General features: G+C 40.3%; 1 protein-coding gene across 1 annotated transcript in view; it reads right to left on the minus strand.

Moving 5' to 3' along the window:
* Ptgr1 (prostaglandin reductase 1) overlaps positions 1–13,665 on the minus strand; it is a 28,393-nt gene extending 14,728 nt beyond the window's left edge. The window contains exons 1-6 of the mRNA XM_027943005.2: positions 13,562–13,665; positions 11,572–11,687; positions 10,083–10,128; positions 8,738–8,794; positions 4,469–4,636; positions 348–465 (exon numbers count right to left, since the gene is read on the minus strand). Of these exons, the coding sequence (XP_027798806.2) occupies positions 348–465; positions 4,469–4,636; positions 8,738–8,794; positions 10,083–10,128; positions 11,572–11,677 (495 nt within the window). The 5' untranslated portion in view covers positions 11,678–11,687; positions 13,562–13,665. The remainder of the gene's footprint in view (positions 1–347; positions 466–4,468; positions 4,637–8,737; positions 8,795–10,082; positions 10,129–11,571; positions 11,688–13,561) is intronic.
* Between the last annotated feature and the right edge of the window lie 10,989 nt (positions 13,666–24,654).

Genomic DNA, 24,654 nt, shown 5'->3' on the forward strand with positions numbered 1-24,654 from the left:
TCTACCATGTCTGGCTTCAAGCTCCTCTATTGCACAATGCAGTAATGAATAAAGGAGGTTAAGTTGTGGCAAAAGAATGTCTTGTAAAAAAAATAATTAGTGCTTACAAAATCCCACTCAAACTGGAGGCCACTCCTGACTTATACCTGAATGTTATCAAATATCATTCAGTTTATCTTTGCTACATGTTTTCCTCTTCTCCCCTACTTCCCAATCTCTAACTTCCAAGCAAGATCCACTGACTTGATTGTAAACTCCTCAAGGCTAGGGAAGATCTCTGTGTTCACATTGCATTCCCAATGTGCTCTGCGGGTTTTGACTAAATGTTGCTGGAGGAAGACACTTACCTTGAGCTTAGCTATCTGCCCCACAACAGAGCCCACTGCTCCTGCCGCTGCATTAACCATCACTGTTTCTCCACCTTTCACACCACAGATGTCAAGCAGGCCAAAGTAGGCAGTTAGGCTAAAGAAAGAAAACAGGATATGTGAGTAGATTTGTTCCTCTTTTATATAAACCTTGAAGGACTTCTTAGCAGCCCCGTGCCATGGGGTCCAGTCAAAGTAAGAAATACAGGAAATGACGATTGGTCCACCTTCTTCTAGAGAAGAATTCAGATGATTTGAAATAGGAAGGGAATAGAGAATTGGCTGGGATGGGGCTTCATCACATCCATGTTCAGGTCAAATCTCAGGGATGAAGAAAGACTTAAATTTTGGGGCTCCAAGAATGGAGAACTCATGCCTTATCTCCATGTAAGTCCTAGGGAGATGGTGAGCTTCACAGAGCAAGCCTCAGTGTTAACAGTGCCTTGGCTGCAGGGTGGATGCTATGCTGTGATAGGCATGAGAGGCTCAGAGACAGCATCCTGAGTTTCTGATAACTCCAGAGAGGTATAGAAGAACTTCTGAATTTCCCCCATGTGCCCTGAAGTGGTATGTGAGGTTAGCTTGCCAAGAAAGAACCCTGGGCCTACAGAGATGCAGTGTAGACAGTCACGGTGGGGACTGGGTGAAGACACTACCACACCCCAGTGGCTTGAAACTTGGAAGGGGGTGGAATGGAAGACATTGAGAGGGAACAGCATAAGACCGACACCGATTAAGATGGAGACGTTGTCCCCATTCTGCCAGCAAGAACTCACCGAAAGTTTTCTTTTACTAAACCGGCCCAAATAAGGGCCTGAGAAAGAAATGAAGTTCAGTCACAGCTAAATTTTTAAGATGTATTTCTGTGCCAAAGATCGATATGTATTATAGTGACGGTTAAGGGACCTGCAAAATTTCAGACAAATTCATCTAAAGTGATTTCTGTGTAAAACAGAACCTGCATGTGAGCATGACATTGTTTTATTCAGCCTCTGTTTCTATTTGGGGCCCATGACAGTTAGGCCCTAAGGGGAAGGCAGTGACAGACACAGGTAATATCTTTTTCTGAGGATTCAAATACAGTCATGAGTTGTATAATGATGTTTTGGTCAAGGACAGACTGCGTATTCAGTAGTGGTCCGTAAAATTATATGACCTTGTGATGAGGGCCACAACCAAGTTAAGATGGCGCCTGGCAGTATGCTAGGAGGAGTGGTTTCTAAGCCAACGCCAATGAGCCATTAAGATGATGAGGATTCCTTAATGACTGACTGCTGTGTCTAGATGATGTCAATTAAGTTAAGCTGTGTGTAATTAGTTGGGTATATGTACCTCTGCAGTCCGGCAGAGAAGCGGCTCCTGCTACCTTGGGTGCCCGCTACTTTGAGTTCTCAGTTCCTGCTGAGTTCACTCGCAATAAAGTAGTTCCCAATTCAACCTTCAAGTTGCTTGTCACCTCTCGGTTATTTAACCCAGCCGGACTACGGCAACATTGTAGCTATTTTAGTTTGTGTAAATATAATCTAGGATGTTCACCTAATGATGAAATCAACTAATGAACTCATGGCCCCCAGCATCTGTCCTCCCTGAAGCTACCTCCTTGGGATTTCCGGTCAGTCTGTATATTGACCTAAGATATACAAGGCCTTTTCCAAACTACTTTCTTTTAAAAATGAAATGGAGATAAGATGGAAACATCAACAAAAAAAGAAATTCTCGGGGAGGTCAAAGGTGAACTTTGGACTAAGGAGGACTTCATAGAAACAGTGGCTTGGAGAATAAATCACAGTTTGTATCTTAAATGTTCCTCAAAGGCCCATGTTTTAGGCTTATTCCCCAGTTGGCAAGCACTGTTAAGATGTGGCAGAGGCTTTAGGAGGTGGGGCCTTGGGAGAGGTCTTTAGGTCATTGGGGATATGCTTTGAAGGGGCCAGTGGAATGCTGGTCTCTTCCTCTTTCTGTCTCTGATTAACTGGCCAACAGGTGAATGGTTTTGTTCTACCTTGCACTCCTGCCCTTATGTGCTGTCTCCCCACACGCCCAAAAGCAACTGGCCAATCTATCATGGACTGGGACCTCTAAAATCATGAGCAAAAATCAACCTTTTCTCTTTATAAGTTAGTTATCTTAGGCATTTTGTTATAGTGATAGAAAGTGGACTAACAAATGGAGATAAGATGGAATAGGCAGCTGTAAAGAAATCCTAGGGAGAAAATCAAGGTACGCTATGGCTAAGACTGGACAACAACAATCTAGAGAGCAAAACACATGAGGTCTTTCAACTAAATGGAAGGGAATGACACAATAGTTTTTTGGGGGGATATTAAATCTGGAGTGTGTGGACAGTTGAAATACACTGATTCCAAAATTTAACATCATTTATAATTTTTAGCAATGGTCCAAGCATTCCTAAAAATTGACCTATCTCATTGGAGTGATCCACCATGGTGAGTAGTCTCAACAAATAGGTGGTATGTTGCTAGAGAATGCTTAGAAACAGGCATGATGTAACTTCTCCCCTCAATCATTGAGAACCACTGGCATAAAGTTGATTGATGGGAGTAAAAGTGCATTCCTTAGAGGCTTGGAAGAGATGATTAAGAAATACACACCGATTCTCTTTTGGGAGTCAAGATCTCCTAATAGCTTACAACTAACTTTCTTCCCGGCTGAGTCATGGGAGACTTGCTCCCAAGTTCCCTCAGGTCTACCTTCACCTCTGCTCTCCTCCACCTGACTCAGAGCACAGAGAGAAGGATGGGTGAGATGACAAGGTAGGAGGAAGAGCTGTCACCAGCGGAGAGTGAAGGAAGGGCAGGCAGAAAAAACCAGGATGCACTCTAATTCTGGTTAATGTCCACTAATTGAATGTGAGAAGGCATTGAGCCGCCTCTGATTTCACAATGTCTTTTGGCATTGCTGACTCCGAGTTCAAATTCTGACTGGAATATGAACTTGGGGTTATGGAAGTTGTTTTTATAACAGACTGACCATTTAGGGGTCTATATTTCTATTTCATTCTTTAGATGCTCTTCAAATAAGGGAACAAGGAGTGGAGAAGGGAGGAAAAAAAGAAAAGATCACACCACTTAGAGAAAGGAAAGAAATGAATTTCAGGTTGGCAAAGTTTTGGGAACACTAAAGGCAACAATGGCCTTGGCATAAAAGGAAATGCGAGGTTTCAAAGTTCAGCTGGGAACTGAAGTGTAGACCCAGGAGTCTTCCTGAGAGATATGGCCATCAGCATATTTTAAACCTCTTCCAGGCGGAGTCACTGAACAATACTGTGATTCATCTCAACTAAGTAAACTTCAGATCCTCTTCTACCCCAGGAAACAGATGTATAGAGAGAGAGGTGAGGAGGAAGCAGAGCCAGTACAGAAAGACCACGCTGGCTGAAATCCCTCTCCCTTTACAAACTCTGAAGGAAAGGCAGAGATGAGCGGCTGATGCCAAGAGCCTCCCAGGGCCGGGAGCAGCTGGTTCCTTTGTGTCTCCCTTGTGCCGGCCGCTGGTGGGGATCGTGTGCCATGTCACTTCTTATGGTGCTTCCTCTATACCTGGGATCTGATTCCTGTCTCCTTTCTTCAGCATCAAGGCTAATTCTAGACCACCTTTTCCTTCCCTTTATTTATTAATTTGTACTTGACGAGTGAAAATGGTGTATATATATATATATATATATATATATATATATATATATATAATGTACAATGGGTTGTTTTGAAAAAAATATGTATATATGAATGGCTCAATCAAGCTAATTAATATACATTACTTCGCACAGTAAGACTATTTTAAATCTACCTTCTTAGCAATTTTCAGGTATACAATATATTGTTAACTATAGGCACCATGTTGTACATCTCTTGAAATTCCTGTCTAACTGAAATTTTATATCTTTTGACAAGCGTTTCCCCAGTTCCCTAGCCCTCAGCTCCTGCTAATCACCATTCTCCTCTCTGCTCTGAGTTCAACTTTTTTGATTCTAGGCCTATAATGCTTCATGTCTGTTCTTGTGGACCAAGTTCTGGACCAACCAATTTGGAAAAACCAAGGGTCAGGCATTCAAACAAATGAAATATACTCATGAAACTCACCCTGGCATACCTACTGTCCCCAGAGCCAAAGACAGTGGTAGTGAATCTGGCCAGTCCGTAGGCAGCTTTTCCAGTCTTTTCCCATCAGAGATGGAGTGCGTTGTCCAGCCCAAATAAGCCAGTACAACAGTTCCTTTGGGGAATGCTGAGTTTTTACTTTCCACAACTCTGAAAGGTAAAGCACATCAAGACATGTGACACCTCTTCCCTTTTGTAGGGGACGTTAGTGTTGTTAGTGTTCAGGAATGGGCCTGAGGCTGACCTCCATGAGTGGCATCCTGTCACCTCTCCAGTTACCCCTAGTCATCATCGCACGGGGTCCCTCAAAGAGAAGTCCATCCTCGCCTCACCTACTTCTCTCCTTTTTAAGCAAGAAGCCTCCTTCCTTGGCTCCAGGTGGCCTGGACAGCAGCCTCTTCTCTTCAGGGCTTCGCCTCTACCTTTTGCCTTCCTTTTTCCTGAATCACCAACACCTCCCCCTCCACCGCCTTTGCTTCAGCATGTGCGCAGGCTCATTCTGCCACCTCTTAAGCTCCTTCTCATCTTCCCACCTTCCTCCTTCTATTTGCTTTTGAAGCTGATCCTCCTCACTTCCCATTTTCTTAATAACCTGCCTTCCGCCACCACTGTTCCATGAAGGTCTCAACAACCTCCCGATTCCAATCCAGTGGCCATCCTTTAATCACTACCCCATTTTGTCTTTGTACTCCATTCAACACTGAAGCTCACCATGAACGCTTCCCATGGGTTTGCAGGACACTGACTGCTCCTAGCTATTCCTGACTCCCTCTCTGAGCTGCCCCATTTCCGTCTCAGTTCTTTTATTTTTTTCCGCACTCTCACTATTCTTTACTATCTTCCCCCAGATCATAAGATTATATAACACATTTTGTTCTAGAAAATGTAAAACAGGTAAGATAAAAATATCAGTTATAATCCACAAACACAAAGGTAATTGCTAATATCTTTGTGTATTTTATGGAAATGTTAGTGATATCCTTTAAGATGTATATTATACATATTTACACAACTGAAGTAAATTTTTTTTTGGTACCAGGGATTGAACCAAGGCTTTGTTTTTGCTTTTGTTCTTTACTACTGTGCTATATCCCCAGCCATTTTTATCTCTTGAGACAGGGCCCTACTAATTGCTTAGGGCCTCTCTAAATTTCTAAGGCTGGCCTTAGACTTGCAATCCTCCTGCTTCAGCCTCCCGAGTTGCTGAGATTACAACACGTGTGTGTCACTGTGCTCGTATGAAGTAACGTTTGTAACCAAATTTAACTATCAACACTATATTGGTCTATGTAATTTTTGCTTTTCTCCATGTCATTAAGAATCCTTAAAAACCTATAACAAGCAGCAGGCACAGTGGTGTATGCCTGTAATCCCATGACTTGGGAAGCTAAGGAGGATTGCAAGTTATAGGTCAACCTCAGCAACTTAGGGAGACTCTGTCTCAAAATAAAAAGGGATAAGGGTGTAGCTCAGTGGTAAAGTACTTTTGGGTTTAATCCCCCCCCCAAAAAAATTATAATGAATTTAATTATTCATTAGTTTATTCCCAGTATCCTTCCTAATGTAAATTACATTTTAATTAATACTGATAAATATGAATTTACTTTTTCCTTAGACAACATTTCTACAAGTAAAATTACAAGGTCAAAGAGTATGAAAACATTTGTAACTCTTGATGCCTATTGACAGTTTTCTTTCTAGAAGGTTGTGCCAACTTCTGGACTGATAATGTATCATCATCCATTAATGGATATTACCCAATGAGTGAAAGTATCATCACATCATCTCCATTACTGAGTATTATGATTTTAAAGGTCTCTGCCAATTCAGTAAACACAATACATGTTCATTCTTTGATTATTAGCAAGAAATGTATAAAACCTATGGGAAGCCAGGTGCAGTGCCATGCGCCTGTAATCCCAGGAGGATTGTAAGTTTGAGGTCATCCTCAGCAACTTAATGAGGCCCTAAGCAACTTAGTGAGACCTTTTTCAGAAATAAAATAAAATAAAAGGGCAGGGGGATGTGGCTCAGTGGTGACGTATCTCTGGGTTCAATCCCTGGTACCTACCCCCAAGACTCCCCAAAACAATCTGTGGGAAGAACCCTGGTAATGGAATATAAGACAAAATGGATAAATGGAAAAGCACACCCTGTACTTGGAGAGAAAGACTACAAAAATATCAGTTTCTTCTAAATCAATCTACAAGGTCATTGAAATATCAATAAAAATCCAAATAAGATTTGAACAAATAGATTATGCCAATCCACTAGTCATGAAGACACAAACACCTCACTCCTTATGCCAACATAAAAAGTAAATGACTAGCAAATTTGAGTGTAAAATTAAACTAAAAATATAGAAGAAAACATGAATGAATATTTTAACCCTTTCAGAGGTGAAAAAGTTTTCTAAGCATAAGATGCAATCAAAAGGCCATAATTGCAAATATTTAAAATTTTTAAATTATGATTGGATACTGTAGAAAGATAAAGAGACCCAAATATTTGCAACACTAATGCCTTTGACATACAAAAAGAATTGCAAATCAATAAAACAGAGGAAGAGTCCTAAAGGAAAACAGCAAAAGACACAAATAATTCAGAGAAGAAAACTGATAATTAACTTACAAAATGAAGGTCAACATCACTAGTAATGAAAGGAATACAAACTAAACATGAAGTATCAACAAATTCATCTCAGATTGCCAACACCAATGGAAAGGGCTGGGGGTAAATCTCAATGGTGGAGTGCTTGCCTAGCATGCACAAGGTCCTGGGTTCAATTCCCAGTGCAGCACATCAGCCCCAAAGCACAACACAACAAAACCAAGATGGAAAAGAATGGGCATATGTGTGGACTGGGATTGTAGCTCAGTGGCAGAACACTTGCATAGCATGTGCGTAGCACTGGGTTCAATCCTTAGCATCACATAAAAACAAACAAAATAAAAGCATGCTGTTCATCTACAACTGCAAAAAAAAAAAAAAATACTGAAAGAATTTCCTTAAAAAAAAAAAAAAGGATGGGCATACGTGTAAGGAAAGAGGTTCTTTAAAACTACTGGGTGGTGGGAGTGTATACTCAACCCTCCCCAACCCAGTACTGGGATTGAACCCAGAACCTTGTGTATGCTAGATAACACTTCTTCCACTGATCTACATCCCCAGCCCTTTGTATTGTATTTTGAAATAGGGTCTCCCTAAATTGCCTAAATTGGCCTTAGTTTCGCAATCTTCCTGCCTCAGCAACCTCAGAAGCTGGGATTACAAGTGTGAAAGATCATATCCAGGCTCATACTATTTTTTTTTTTTTTTTGGTGGGGGGAGGTGGGTGATTACCAGGGATTGAACCCAGGAGCACTCGGCCACGGAGCCACATCTCCAGCCCTTTTTGTATTTTATTTAGAGACAGGGTCTCATTGAGTTGCTTAGGGCCTCATTGAGTTACTGAGGCTGACTTTAAACTGGTGATCCTCCTGTCTCAGCCTCCTGAGCCCCTGGGATTACAGGCCTGCGTCACCATGCCTGGCCCATACTATCTTTTTGAAGGGCAAATTGTCGTGACCTTTTCAAATTAAAAATATTCATCTCCTTTGAGCTAGAATTTATACTACTGAGAATTTAATGCAAAGCCTTCTTCTCCAAGTGGACAAAGAATACACAGATACATACATGCTCCCTGAAGAATTATTTGTAGTAGAAAAAAAAAACAGTTGTATCAGTAGCAGATTTGTTAAATGTCAGAGTATAATGGAATAATTTGCAACTTTTAATAAAGGTAGATTATATATTTATATACTGTCAACAAAAGATATCTATGACATAGTAAATGAGAAAAAAAGCAATTTGTTGAATGGCATATATTCCCACTTAAAACTATATAAAACTATGTGCACTAAACAATTTTTGAAATAACAATCCATTAACAACAACTGACTTTACAGTTCAGTTTCAAGATTAAATTTTTGGTTTATTTGAGTTTTTACAATAATCATGAATTGGATGAATACATTTGTTTAAGAAAGTAATTAAAAGTAAGGATGGCAGAGTGAGGCAAGATTGACAATTTCACATCTTCCCTCCCTCTTGGTTAGTCAGGAAGTGGACAGAATCTCCCAAGGGGCTTTTCAAATCAAAAAGTGAGTGAACTATACAGGCTCAAGTAGGAGCAATGAACAGAGACAGGACCCAGCAAGAGGTCAGGAAGAAGTGTATTTCCCAAGCACTGGGACAAATGAAAATAATTACCTGGCCACTTGCTCCCCCATCATTATATCACCTTCCTTCAATTTTCTGGATGCTATTCTGAAAAAAATAAAATTCCATTCTTAGTTTTAAGAGCATGTGGGGAAAACCGTCTTGAATTTCAAGCGAAATGAACAAACCATTGGGGAAGTATGTACAGAAATAAAACCCAGATACACAAGGGTGGCACAATCAGGTGAAATGGTTAGGGGCAGTTCTGTTCTGTGACCCCTAAGATGCACTCTGGCAGTCCTATGACTGGACAGGAGAATCTTACCACCGTGTTGAATTGGAGGTGAGTTCCTATCAATAACTTTAAAAATATACCTAAAATACTAGCCAAACAAAAAAAAGGATGCTAGTTAACATTTTTAAACTGAATTTTAGGGGCTGGGGTTGTGGCTCAATGATAGAGCACTTGCCTAACATGTGTGAGGCCCTGGGTTCGATCCTTAGCACCAAATATAAATAAACAAAGTTAAAAATCCATTGACAACTAAAAAAAAAACAAAACAAAAAAAACACTGCATTTTACACTTCAGATTTGAATCTGTAAAATTCTTTATAACTCTGAATTTATTTATTTATTTATCTTTTTGGTACTGGAGATTGAACCCAGGAGTGCTTCACCACTGAGCTACATCCCCCACCCTTTTCATTTTTTATGTTGAGATAGGGTTTCACTAAGTTGCTGAAGCCTCACTAAGTTGCTGAGGCTGGTCTCAAATTTGTGATTCTCCTGCCTCAGTCTCCTGAGTTTCTGGGATTATAGGTGTGCACCACCATGCTCAGCATGAAAAAAATATTTAAAAGAAGGATGAATATATTACTTACTTTGGCAAAAATTACTGAGGCATTTGTTGCCTGGAAGGCTTTTTATTCCCCCAATCCCGAGTTATTTACTAGTATATAAATTTAAGTCAATTACAGATAACCTAAATTAAAAGAACACAAGTCAATGGAAGGCAAGAATATCCGGCTTTAGTCTCAGCAACTTCTGTCCAAATTATTTACCACAAATGAAATGGGTGAATTGGGGCTTAGCTTCTTTTTCTTTTCATTTCCCACCACCCCAGAAGCAATTCTGGTGAACAATAAAAGGCAAATTGTGCAGAGCAGAGAGAATATGGTTGTAAAAGAAAGCAACCATGTTAATCTCTCATTACGCTTCTCAGAAGAGCATCTGTGAATCCATCATTGATACAATACTGGGAGAAACGCAGAAATGACAGTGTTTTGAATCAAATTAAAAATATGCATCTCCTTTGAGCATTTTAAAAGGTGCATTGCAGTAATTCAGAATAGGGTCCATCACACAGCATAAGAATTTTGAGGAGGAAGATAATACCTCATGTAAGGATCCACGGAGAGGAACAAGGCTTCAAGCAGGACCTCTACAAAATATAAGTATTCCACAGGCAGTTAGAAACGCAAGGCTTGGTGCCTGTGCCATTTTTGGCATTCTAAATAAATGCAGATAATCTTTTTGCTTCAGGGTCGGTTCCCCACCCCCTCCCCCGGGCTGGAGATCAGATTCTGAGCTTTCTACATGCTAGGCAAGTACTCTACCACTGATCTACACCCCAGCCCTTCATCTGTGCTTTCTATAGAAGAGACAAGAAGGGCTCTCATGTTTGGCCCAGCCTAGATGATGATGATGGTGATGGTGACGATGTGGTTATTTATCAGCACTGTCTTCTTGCTTTACATGGATTATTTCACTTGATATTCTCAACTATTGTTTCCATTTTATTTGAAGTTAAGTAATTTGCCCAGGGTCCCATCTGTAACCACTCAGTCCCATCAGGAAATCTATTTCCAGGGACTGAGAATGTAGGGGAGAGTACTTGTGTAATGCCCTGGGTTTGATCATGCTCACATAGGATTTCATTATCTGTCCTAATTATCATGAAAGAATGTGTATTTTGCTGAAATGACCCTCATTCACATATTTTCTGGAATTCTGCATCTGAGTCCCGACTATCACGACTTAACTGGGATAAATAACTTTGTCATGCTACTTGACTGCATCCTCTTTTCTCAAAAATTTACCCACTCATAAACGCCCCTTAGAGTCATATTCTTAATCCATGCTCTGTCATCATCAGGCTCACCAGGACACAGAGGACATTTTCCTCATGGTCCTGTCAGAGCCAGGAAGAGCAATGAACCCAAGAATGAGTTTCAATGATCAAAAAAAGCAGAGGATCCTCCAATATGACATAGAGGTTATGTAAGACCCTGAAAGGTCAGTGTGGCAGACTGCAAAATGGCTACAAATACCTCCTACTCTTTTGTGCGGGCCTTCTGGCCACTCCTCCCATCAGGAAATCTATTTCCAGGGACTGAGAATGTAGCTTAGTGGTAGAGTACTTGTGTAATGCCCTGGGTTTGATCTCCAGCACTAAATAAAAACATAAAAATGAAAAGAACTGTATTTCCCCTTGAATATGGTCTTGGCTATCTAATTTGCTTTGACCAATGGGTTAATAGAAACCACGATAAAAGCAGAGGCTTGAAAAGCAACTGCATGTTGGAATTTGTCAACTCCAGCTGCTCTAATTCCAGGGGACCACTGAGACAGATAACAGTCTAGCCTACTAGAAAGGCCTCATAGAGGAGACATGAGGCCTGCACCCCAGCAGAAAACCTGCTAACCATCAAACATGTGAGTGAGAGGCCAACAGAATCACTCACCTTAACTCAACCCAAACTGCTAACCCTCAGAATTGTGAATTAATCAATAATTGTTACTTCAAGTCCCCAAGGTTTAAGGTAGTTTGTTATGCAGCAAAGGCTAACCTATACAATTTTGAGATCTTAGGAGTCTGACTTACCTCCATTTTTTAAGGGTGGGAGTTCAGCAGTCTTCAACTCAAAGTCACTATTAGTAGGGCTGCCACTGAAGTGCTTCTTCAGGGTCCACCTCTTAGCAAGAACCATCCTGAAGCTCCTAGAACAAAGTAAACATATGGTCGGCTTCCTTGAAGTGACTGGATTCTTACAGTTCTCTAGTCACACTGCACTGAGGCCAGATAGCACAGCTACACATACTACTTCTCATATTATCAGGTAACGTCAGCCACTTTTATTTAGTACTTACTGCTTCTGGTGCTGTGCTAAGCACTTTGCATACATGATATCATTTTATCCCCAGAACTTCCCTATAAGATAGGCATTGTTATCATTGCCAATGTACAGATACTTAAAGAAACCTTCAAAGAAAGGAAAAATATAAACTGAAGTGGAAAGTTTTCCCAGGCATCACTAGGCTGAATTTCTCCAGGACAGTGACCATCTGCTCGGCGTGAAAATACTTCCAGTTTCTTACCTTCCATGAATTAAATCCTCAGAAAAAGAATCAAAACACAAAACCAAATTCATTCACTTCTTTCAGGTGGACAGTGCCATTATCTCAAGGCAGTCCCAGGGACGCCTGCATGCCACTGGGTGGCGCCGATGCTACGCCCCATTTTCAGGAGCGAATGTTCTTTAGTTTTGGTTCCAATGGGGAAATCAGGATTTGAGTTTAAACTTGCCTCCACCCCAAAACAAGAGATGATTAATCCTGCTCTGAGCTCTGGAGTCAGGACTTTGGGCACCGAACTGGGCTGCATCACGTGGGAACCACGCCTTCCCCACCAGTGACAACTAGACAAGCCTGCAGGATTGGTGATCTTACTCTGTTTCCTGGCCAGGACCCGGGAATGGGGGCACTGTAGCCTGGAGGGGACACGTCTGCTTTACAGAGAGAACGCTGAGGGCCGTCCAGTCCAAGCCCAGCTCTTCCGTCTTTTTGAACAAAATAATATTATTTGTCAACTAATAATTTTATACATTGATGGGGTACAGCGTGATTTTTTTTGTGTTCTGAAACCTGGGTTGCTGTGTTTTGATATGTGTAATACAATGTAGAGTAATTGGATCAAGTTATTAACAAACATATCCATCACCTTATTTACCTAACATTTTTATGGTGAAACATTTAAAATTTACTTAGTGATTTCGAATTATACACTATTTCTTTTTTTTTTTTTTTTTTTTAGTTTTGATAGACCTTTATTTATATGTGATGCTGAGAATCGAATCCAGCCTCACATGTCAGGCAAGTGCACTACCGCTGAGCCCCAGCCCTCGAAATATACATTATTCTGACTACAGTCACCCTTTCGTGCAGCAGACCTCAGAACTTACTCTCCTATCTGGCCCTTCGTGACCTTTCACTAATAACTCATTCCCGCCCCAAGCCACTCCCAGACTCTGGTAATCAACTTTCTCAATCCTTCTGAGTCTCCCGTTTTTTTTGTTTGTTTATTTTTAATTCCAGTTTCTTGCCTTTCTTTACAAAAGGGCAATTGCTGGTGATTCTGAACTCGCCACAAGCCTCGAAAGCGCCCCCTGAAAGAGCCTGGCCGCAGAAGCCAGCGCCCTTGGAGGAAAGGGGCCTGGTGCGGTGCGCCGCTTGCGGCGCAGACACCTCGCCGCAGGCTACGATCCTGCTGCGTCCTGTTCACTCCTTCCCCGGGTTCGCAGTCCAGCAAGTTTCTTGGCGGCCCCTTTCCAGTTCGTACACGGCTGGGGCATAAAGGAAATACAGCCAGATTTTGCCCCTTCCTCCAGCACCCGTCCCGAACACCCCAAGAACCTGCCTGGACCTGAAGCATTGGGACCTCCGGCTCCCCTGTTTCCCCTTCAGCACCTGGAGTGGAAAGGGTAAGCGCAAACCCTCCTCAACAGGCGCGTTTCTGCAGGGAAAAAGAGGGATTGGAGGACCTGGAGGAGGAGAGGGAGAAGTGAGAGAAAAGAGAATGTGGGATGTCTACTCACAAGATCTCGCAGACTCCACTTGCTGGGGAAGAGAAGGCGCAGCGGAGAGCTGAGTTTAAGGCGGTAGCAAGGAAGGTGGGGCTTCTCCGGGGAGGAGCTATTTCTGGAAGCCTGAGACCTCTGACCGCCAGAGAATCACTGGAGGGAACTCTGGAACTGAGGAATGTGCGTGTGTGTGTGTGTGTGTGTGTGTGTGTGCGCGCGCGCGCGCGCGCTTTTTGGCTTCCAATAGTAGCAGCCCCACTGGAGCCTGTTGCTCCCGCGAAAAGATGCCGGTGAGAGAGACGCCAAGTGCCTGGTGAACACCTACTCAGCTTTCAAGAAAAGGGTTACCTCTTCTGTGTATCCTTCCCAGACCCTTCCAGAGAGAAGTGAGCTTCTCTGCCTTTGAAGCGCCCCCTGTACACACCCATCACACTCCTGCAACTGTAAGCATTTGACTTGGCCTTTCCCTGCCTCTGCGAAGAGAGGCGGTCTAAGGCAGCGGTTGGGCAGAGTCAAGTCGCTGATCTTAAGAGTGCTCTTCTTGGAAGCCTGAGCTAGCTACTTACTAGTGGTGCAGCTTTGAGCACCCATCTGCAAGATGGCGGGGGTTGAAGGAGGTGGGGAATAGTGCTTACCCCCAGAGTAACTTTGAAAATTACATACCTTATAGCTGGGGGGTGTAACTCATTGGTAGGGGGCTTACCTAACATGCATGAGGCCCTGGATTAGATCCCTAAGCGATAAAGGAGGTGGGTGTTAAGAGACTGAGGTAGGAAGATCACAAGTTCCAGAACAGCTTCACCAACTTAGAGAGACTGTGTCCCAGAATAAAAAATAATAATAATAATAAAAAGGCCTGGAGATGCTGCTCAGTGGTAAAGTGCCCCTGGATTCAATCCCCAATACCAAAAAAACAAAATAAATACCCCCCAAAATACAAAAGAAAATTAAATGTCTTTGTGAAAGAATAAAATGAGTCAAATATCAAGTGCTTAGATTAGTACAGAAGTGTGGTTAATATCTAGATCCCAGTAACAGTCTTCTGAGTTCTTCATAGGTGAAGAACAACCCACTCCATATCCAATTACATACTGTCAAATCCCAGACAACCCACACCATATCCAATTACATACTGTCAAACCTTCACCCAGTCTTTGTCAGTCAATTACATGACTGACATGGATTATACATAATATAAAATTAGGATCTTTCTAAAGATGGTACTTTACCCCTTTTTTTCTGATTTAATATCATGGACATCTCTCTAAATAAACATATATAGATGTAGCTCATTACTTAAATAACTGTCAGGTAATATTCCATAAAAGAGTTCCTTTTAACTGAAGCTCACATCAGGAGTGGAGATGTTGTTTTTACCTTTTGCCAATCCAGTGAGTACAAATTAGTTTATGCCCTGGATTACCTAAACCAATCAACTGTCTTTGAGCATAGGATTGATCTTTTCTTCTTACCAGGATTTCAATTAACAAGGCGCTAAATGAAAGATTTAGCGCTCCAAGAGACAGAATTCCCCATTTTCTATGTAAGATAGCAGTAAGAGGTTTTCAGATGTTAGCTGTACAGCTTTGTCAGTTTCACAGTAAAAGTGGTTTGTTGAATGCAAAAGCTTTTCAATAGAAGAGTTGAAAGAAACCTAGGTGTTTCCGAGAGTGTATTTTGGTTTGATAGAGCTGCCATAACAAAATACCATAGACTGGGTGGCTTAAACAACAGAAATTTACTTTCTCACGTTTTGGAGGCTGGAGTCCAAGATCAGTGTGTAGGTTTGGTTTCTCTTGAGGTCTCATTCCTTGGCTTATTGATGGTCACCTTCTCTCTGTGTCCTCTTATGGCCTTTTCTCTGTATTTGTGCATCTCTGGTGTCTCTCTTCTAATGAGGACACAGTTGGATTACAGTCCAACCTAAAGACCTCAGTTTAATTTAATCACACTTTTGAAGGTCCAATTTCAAATATAGTTGTATGGATTAAGACTCACTTATATGAGCTCACTTAACCTTAATTGCCTCTTTAAAACCCTGTCTTCAAATATGGTTGCATTTGAGGTACTAGGGTTTGGGACTTTGACGTATCAATTTTCTGTGGTGGGAGGAGGGGACACACAATTCAGCCCATAACCCAGTATATGGTTAAAATATGGTGGGTGCATTCTGTGGGTTACAATACAGCAATCAGAAGCACTGGTTTGATGTATATAACTTGCATGGATCCTAAAAACAAATTCTGCAGTAGAAAAGAAACAGAATGAGGTTTGTTAATTGTAGTGAATGCCCACCTTAAATAAGAACATGTGGGCTGGGGATGTGGCTCAAGTGGTAGCGTGCTCACCTGGCATGCATGCGGCCCGGGTTAGATCCTCAGCACCACATACAAACAAAGATGTTGTGTCCACCGAGAACTGAAAAATAAATATTAAAAAAATTCTCTCTCTCTCTCTAAAAAAGAAACTGAAAAAAAATTAAATAAGAACATGTAAAAAAAAAAAGAAAAAAGAAAAAAAAGAAACTACGCACACATTAAACATATCACCATAATTGCCGATAGTAAGAAGCGAAGACTAAGGAATAGTGATTTTTTTAATAATGCACATAAATTACAGAGAGGGAAATAATTCAGCAGACCGGTAACAGTAATGTGCCATAAACTCATTGATGAGTATGAAAAACTCAACCCTCTGCCCCCATGGTCCAAAATCATATATGTTTGGCCCTAACCCCTGGTACAAAATCAAATATGAACAGTGAAGAAACCACAGCACCCCTCCCTCACTTTCTTAGCAGGCTAGACAAAGATTTGGCCTCGGTAAAGCTTCTTGGACACAAGACAACCTGCCTCCCTCTTTCTCTGACATTTGGCCCAAGTGGTAACATTCAGTTGCAACATGTTCCTTCCCATTTGGAGCTTTCTTTATTCTCTAACAAATATTGTGAAGTAACCAAAGTATTTTTTACAAGTTTTTTTTTTTTTTTTTGTAGTTGTAGATGGACCGAATGCATTTATTTTATTTATTTTTATGTGGTGCTAAGGATTGAACCCAGTGCCTCATACATGCTAGGCAAGTGCTCTGCCACTGAGCCCCAGCCCCAGCCCTCCAATGTATGTTTAATTGTGGGAGACCAACCTTACACGTGACTGAGTCACGCTCCCTGACTGGGTGCTGAGGCGCTCAGTCACAGAAATGTGGCAGAGTTTTCCCCACCCTTCTTGGGTGCGAGGGTCAGTGTCTCGTGCATGGGTGTGTCTTGCTACAGCCCCATGGGTGAAGCTACGCTCACCTGTTCCTTTGTAATATAACCCCTTGCACTGTTTAGGATAGAATCTTCCATGGAAGTGCCTTGTGTGTGTCCCCTCCTCTTACTGTGCCCTTGGGTGTGGCCTACCCAGGTGTCAGTCAACCTGCTGACAGTGGACATCATGAAGATAGACTCAGCCCCCTGAAACCTGACCCCTTGCCTCATTTGAATAGCTTCTCCTCAATAAAAGGAGTCAGCATGTGCTCTCGCTCTCTCTCTTTCTGCAGACCCTTAAGGTCAGAGGAGCCGTCACAGCGACCCCAAAGAAAAAGGTATTTGTGTCTCTTGTGTGGTTATTTCATGCAGCCCAGTTAGCCCAGTTTACCTGGAGTGACCCCTTAGACTTTTAGTCACGGGAACAGAAACCCTGCATTTAATAGCAAAGAGCCAGATAGAAAGGTCTCGTGTTTTGTATATCCAGGGGTGGACCATGCTGTTTGCCTGTTCACTATTCATTCTCCCTTTTGTCTTTACTACACAATAGCCCACATTTGTTTAGCACAGCAGTGTGCCCAGTTAAAGAACTCTACTTTCCTGTCTTCTTTGTGGCTGAGGTTGTAGCACAGTTCTAATAAGACATAAGCAGAAACGTAATAAATAGGGTGAAGCTTCTAGGAAAGTAATTGTTTTCCTGATTAAAACAAAAAGGGAGAATTTTACTGCAAACATGCGTCTTTCTACTTTTGTCCTTCTCCCTGCTCTCACCAAGGTGCTGTCTTGGTGGTGGAACAAACTTCTTGTGTCCATGTAGAAGAAAGCCACCCACTGGAGATGACACTAGAGAAAATAAAAAGTCACCTGGTTCAATGAGCAGTTGTGCCAGCCCTGAACTTCCTACTTTGGATTTATTATTCCAGAAAGAAGAACAAAGTGCTTTTTAAACCTTGTGGTTTTGGTTTCTAGAACCATATACTGTAGGTCTGATCCAGGAATGGAATAGGTGGAACCTGTGCCACCATGTTTTCCTGGTGAGAATTTATCAAGTCCATCTTTCCTCTAGATGAAAGAAGAAGTATCTGGCAATTGATCAAGAAACCACCTCTGCCTGTGAGGAGAGAATTTTCAAAGCTTGCCTGGCACCTAGAAGTGGATTTTAGGGAAACAACCGCAGACCTCTAGCCCCATGACATTGTTAAACAGGATCAGTGTAAAGATTGTGTTATGGTTCAGGTATGTAGTGTCCCCCTACCCACCAAACTCGTACGAGACAATTAAGAATGATCAAAGGTGAAATGATTAGGTTATGAGAATGATAACTGAATCTGTGGATTAATCCAATTGGATGGATTAACTGAGTGGTAACTCTAGGCAGGTAGAGTATGTCTGGAGGAAACAGGTCATTAGGGGTGTCACTTTGCGGTTTATATTTTGTCCCTGGTGAGCAGAGCTCTCTCTGTTTCCTGGCTGTCATGTCCTGAGCTGTTTTCCTCTGCCATACTCTTCTGCCATGATGGCTTGCCTCAGCTTGGGCCCAGAGCTATGCAGCCAGCCAACCATGTTCTGAACCTCTGAAACCAGAGCCAAAATAAACTTTTCCTCTTCTAAGTTGTTCTTATTAAGTCTTTTGGTCACAGAGACTAACACAGATTTGGCATGGGATATATAGTACTGGCAAGTAGTAAGGCCCTCAAATATCATTGTTTTCCTCTCCACTTTCACAACTTGTTTTTTTTTTTTAACATTTAAAAATATACTTATTAAATATTGTGAACAAAACATGTTTCAAGTATATCAGATAATCACAACACTTCTGCTTCTTGATATTGAAAAAACTAATAAAACTGCAGGTGTGAAAAGCCTTTGCAAAGTAAGAATTAGACAAATAAAATGTCAGGAATATGTGCCTGCTTGATATGAAATGGAAGGTATAGATAAGATCTGGCCAAACAGGTCAAACAGGATCTCTCTACCAATCATTTTGACTCATTATTGCAGCTAGTCAACTCATGATGATCAGGCAAAGTCATGGCTGATATGTACTCATACACAGAGTCACAAGATAGAACAAAGGATCAAGGGAAAAGATTGCCTTTGCTTTGCTCTGAGAAACCTTATATAGGCTTCCTCAAATATGTGTCTACTTAACATGAAATGGAAGGTATAGTTAAGATCTGGCCACACCAGGTCAAACAGGATCTCTCTGCCAATCATTTTGACTCATTATTGCAGCTAGCCAACTCATGGTGATTAGGCAAAGTCATGGCTGATACATACTTAAACACAGAGTCACAGTATAGAACAAAGGATCAAGGGAAAAGATTGCTTTTGCTTTGCTCTGAGAAACTGTATTCAATTCAGTCTTCTGACTGAAGCTTATTCAAAGAACTCTGATCTAGCTCTCTGAGGGAACAATTCACTTAGTAAAATCATGGAAATAATAAAATAATTATTTGCATCAAATGTCTGGTAGGAATTCCTCATGGATTTCTATGACAATGCATTTAAAAACTAGACAAAGTAGGCTCGGTGGCACATGCTTGTAATCCCAGTGAGAGGCTGAGACAGGAGCATTGCAAGTTCAAAGCCAGCCTCAACAACTTAGAGAGGCCCTAACCAACTTAGTGAGACCCTGTCTCAAAATAAAAGAGGCTGGGAATGTATCTCAGTGGTTAAGGACTGGGTTCAATTCCTGGTACAAAACAACAAACAGAACAAATAAAACAAAACAAAAAAAACAACCTAGACGGATGTGTCCCCTTTTTGCTTCTTTACACCTTCCATTTTACTGGCCTGGTGAGATAGTTGTTATTTGTAATCTCAACCCCACTAGTGACTAGCTCTGTGATCTTGTTTTTTTTTTTTTTGTTTTTAGTATTTTTTAGCTGCAGATGGACACAATACCTTTATTTTATTTGTTTATTTTTATGTGGTACTGAGGATCAAACCCAGTGCCTCATGCATGCTAGGCGAGTACTCTACCACTGAGCCACAATCCCAGCCCCCTGTGATCTTGTGTAAGCTAAGTGGGGCTGCGATTGGAAACCTAGTTAGTCTGCTCCAATACCCTGCATTTTTCTCTGTTCCATTCTACCTCTCAATACAGGTGAAGTAGATGCCTCTTGTAGGTAAGACAAACTTAGGGAAGGTCATAAACGCAGGATTTCTGTGTGTTACTCTCAGGAATGTGATTTCTGACATGCAAATATGCTGAAGTCTCCGAATGTCACTTTCATCCTGGCTTTCCCTCCAGTCCCTCCTCCCACCCTCCTGTCCACTTGGCTAGTGTCTGATGTAATTCTGTTCCAGAGCATCTTTTTCCTCATAATGTTCTGGACTTGGGTTAGGGCATAGAGAGTACACAAGAGGTACCTAAAACATCTTTTTCTATCAGTAAGCAAGCAAGTATGCAAAATAAGTATACAAAACATGATGGGAACAAAAACGAATGGGATCATGTCAAAAGGACCCAAAAGCCACCTTATAGGAACTTCTATTGGCCAAATCTGAAACAATTTGAACATCAAAATAAATAATGAAATTAACATATCAGCGCCCACATAATTATCAATGACAGTTAATGTTAACTTATACAATAAATTACCATGGGTTCATAAATGCAAAGAAAAGGAAAAGATCTTCCTGATAGTTGAATGCCAACTACTGAAGGTAGGTAGAATGACTGAATTAGAATGTCACCATTTTGCAATCATTTTATTAATAATTGATTCAGGCAATTATGGAGGCTGAAATTAATACATAAAAGTTTGATACGGATATTTTCATAGTAGATATTTACAAGTATCTTATCATAGATTATTAAAGGAGGAAAAGGTCACTGTACAGTGAAAAACCTTGGCAGACAAGTGAGTAAGGCCAATATTGCCAATAATAAGATAAGTAGATATTATCTCTACTTTCTTATATTATGCCTGGAGAAGAACACAACATCAGTTCTGTGATATCCTGATGGAAATGCATAACCTGGGTTGAAACATGAGGAAATAACAGAAATATTTAAATTGAGGGATTTTCTACCATAACTAGCTTGTAATATAATCTTTAAAAGTGTCGAGATCATGGAATTTAAAGAAAGACTGAGGAACTATTCTAGATCAAAGGAGGCAAAAGAGACATAGCAGCCAGATGGTGCTGAATGAGATTGCAGAGGGTGAAAGGATAATCATAACTGACATAATTGAAATAACCAGTGAAATCTAAATATGAACTGTACATTAGAGCAGGACTTGACAAACTATGGCCTTCAGGTAAAATCCAACTTATTGCCTATTTTTATATATCCTGCAAGGTAAAATGGTTTTTATTTTTTAAAAAAACTTGTTGTAAAAACCATGAAATTTACCACCTGCACCATGTTTAAGTTTATTGTTTAGTAGTAAGTGGGTTCACATTGTTGTGTAACATCTCTAGAAATTTTTCATCTTACCATGCGAAACTCTGTACCCACCGGAACAACTCCTACTTTCACCCTCCTCCAGCCCCAGGCAACCACAATTCAACTTTTCTTTCTGAGTCTGATTATTTTAGATACATCATATAAGTGGAATCATGCAGTATTTGTTCATGACTGGATTCTTTCACTAAGCATAATGTCCTCAAAGTTCATCCATATCATGATATTTGATAGGATTTTGTTCATTTCAGAGGCTATATAATTTTCTATTGTATATATACACTGCATTTTCTATATCTATTTATCCATCCAGGGACATTTTGGTTGGGATTACTGAATGATATGGTAGTTCATCAATTTTAATTTTTTGAGGAATCTCCATGCTTCTTTTCCACAAGAACTGATTACCAACAGTGCACAATGGTTCCAGTTCTCCATATCCTTGCGAACACTTACTAGTTCCTGACAGTGATCGTGGTAATGGGTGGGAGGTAATACCTCCTTAAAGTTTTGATTTTCATTTACCTAATGATAGTGATCTTGAACATCTTTCAGATGCTTTTTGGTCATTTGTATATTTTCTTTGGAGAAGAGTCTAGTCAACTCCTTTGCCCATTTAAGAAATTTTTTTTTTTTTTAGTTGTAGTTGGACACAATACCTTTATTTTATTTATTTATTTTTATGTGGTGCTAAGGATCAAACCCAGTGCCTTGCATATGCTAGGCAAGTGCTCTACCACTGAGCCACAACCCCAGCCCCTCTTTTGCCCATTTTTAATTAGAATTGGGAAGACACTGGTCACAGGACAGAAAAATCTCATTTAGGAAGAATAAGTTCAAGAGATCTATTTTACATAATGGTGAATACAGTTAATAAAAACATGTTATTAAAATTGCTGAGAGTGGGGGCTGAGGCTGTAGCTCAGTGGTCAAGCACTTGCCTCGCATATGTGAAGCACTGGGTTCGATCCTCAGCACCACATAAAAATAAATAAAGATACTGTGTGTTCATCTACAACTAAATAAATATTTTTTTAAATATTTTTTTAAAATATTTTTTGCTGAGAGTGAATTTTAAGTGTTTTTATCACACACACACAAATGTTAAATATATGCAGAACTCCATTTCCATCCTCTTAGGCTCTCAGCTGAGTCCAAGAATTAAATTTACATAAACTAGAGTAACAGCAGAGAAGCAGACCAGCTTATTTAATGCAAGTTTTATATGGCATAGGAGTCTCAATATGGAAACGAAGACCCAAAGAAGCAGAGTCAGTTATATACTGAATTGGACAGAGAACAGTAAGTTATGACGAAGCAACTGAATTTCGTTAGCAACTACATTCACAAGGTCCATGGAATTCTCTTGATCTTGACTTTTCATTCTTGAGTATAAGGATGTTGTATCTTTCACATGGGAATTTCATCTGCTCTTAAGAAATACCAGGAAGATGAGAGTGATCATCTTGCATCTGCTATCTTTTAATTTAAATAATCAATGTGCTAGAATGACAGTCATCCCTCATAGGTAATGTGTGTTAAGTAGTTTGATTTAGCCCTTCCACAATGTATACATAAGTCAAAACAAATGTTGTATTTCATAAATATATATGTATATGTAAGTGTATATATATTACATATTGTTGATTAAAAATAAAATAAAAAATATAACCATGCAATGTCATTGTGATTAAGTATTTGCTGAATGAAATTAAGGTAAACTTAAATTAGGAGCCTCCTTGTAGTTCTTATCAAGTTCAGTTAAAATGTCTTTGAAACAGCCTCTGACTTGTCTGACTTGGCAATTTCCTTTTTTTTTTTTTTTTTTTTTGTAGTTGTAGATGGACAGCATGTTATTTATATACTGAATTGGATTTTTGTATGCAGTGCTAAGAATTGAACTTCACACATGGTAGGCAAGTGTTCTACCACTGAGCCATAGCCACAGCCCATGACTTGGCAATTTTTATGAAAGAAATTCATTTAGGGAATGAATCAGGAATCATGTTAAGCATTTTTTTTTTAACAATTCACCTTTGCCTTTTCAATTTGTTTATTTTAAAATGTGAGTATATGAAAATAATATTGACTTTTCTTATCAAAGACCTTGGAAAGACTAATAGGTATTTGTATATGAGGTAGAAAGGGCAAAAAACCAAACTTGAATTCTGGCCTACCCTTTTACTTGCTGTGTACCTCTGGGTAAAGTCACTAAGAGAAGATGAGAGAATTTCGAACTCCCTATTCTAGAAGTAAAAGTAAGGGAAGATAATGGGTCTGTGTTACATGCTGGAACCCCTCCCATAATCCCTTAATCACACAAAAATTATAAACAAAATTTCTAAATATTGGGATGAATAGGTTGTTTGTGGGTAAAGGGGCTAAATATATAACAATGTAGAAGGAGACAAGCCCATAAGTCACAGATATTGTGGGTGGACTTTGGATGATTGGGGAACAAAATTAATTTTAATGACAGGTTAATCAGATCTCTGAAAGGCAGAAGAGGCTCCTACCACTGACTCTGGATTGTATTTGGGTTTTATTTGCCAAGTGGAGACATTGTCTAGATTCTAGTTTGTAGTTATCCTGAACTGGCAGAGGGGAGCCATTCTTCAATTAGGGTCTTTTCACTTTGGTTTTGTGAGCTATGTGGGAGGAGCAAACGAGAAATTACTACCAGCAATTACTCAGAGTCGTCCCAGTTTTCTGAGGGGATTATGTTCCACAACCTTCAGTGGATGCTTGAAACCACAAATAAATCCTATATATACTACGTTTTTTTCTTACATGTACACACCTATAATAAAGTTTAGCTTAAAATTAGACACAGTAATAGGGCTGGGGCTGTAGCTCAGTGGCAAAGCGCTTGCCTAGCATGCATGAGGCACTGGATTCGATCCTCAGCACCACATAAAAATCAACAAATAAAATAAAGGCATTCTGTCCATCTACAACTACAAAAAAAATTAGACACAGCAAGAGATGAACAATAATAAGAAATAATAAAAGAACAATTATACAATATAATTGCTTTGGGATCATTACTAAGTAGAATAAAGGTTATTTGAACACAAACATGATTACACTACAATAATTCATCTTATAACCAAAATAGCTACTAGATGGCTAATGGGCAGGTAGTGTATATAGCCTGGATACAATGGGAAAAGGGGTGATTCATGTCTTGGGCAGGGCTGAGTAGGTGCCACAAGATTTCATCATGCTACTCAAAACAGTGTGCAATTGAACACTTATGAATGGTTTATTTCTGGAATTTTCTACTTAAAAGTTTTGAGCTGTGGTTGACGGTGGTATCTGAAACAAAGACAGCAAAACTATAAAGTTGGGGGTCCTATTGTACCTGGATTTCTGTCTAGAAGACTGAGGGAGTTTCAGAGAGAGCTTTTTAGCAACTCTCAGGGAAGTCCTAATATCTTCATT

This window comes from Marmota flaviventris, chromosome 13 (assembly GCF_047511675.1).
Source record: "Marmota flaviventris isolate mMarFla1 chromosome 13, mMarFla1.hap1, whole genome shotgun sequence".
Classification (NCBI taxonomy): Eukaryota; Metazoa; Chordata; class Mammalia; order Rodentia; family Sciuridae; genus Marmota; species Marmota flaviventris.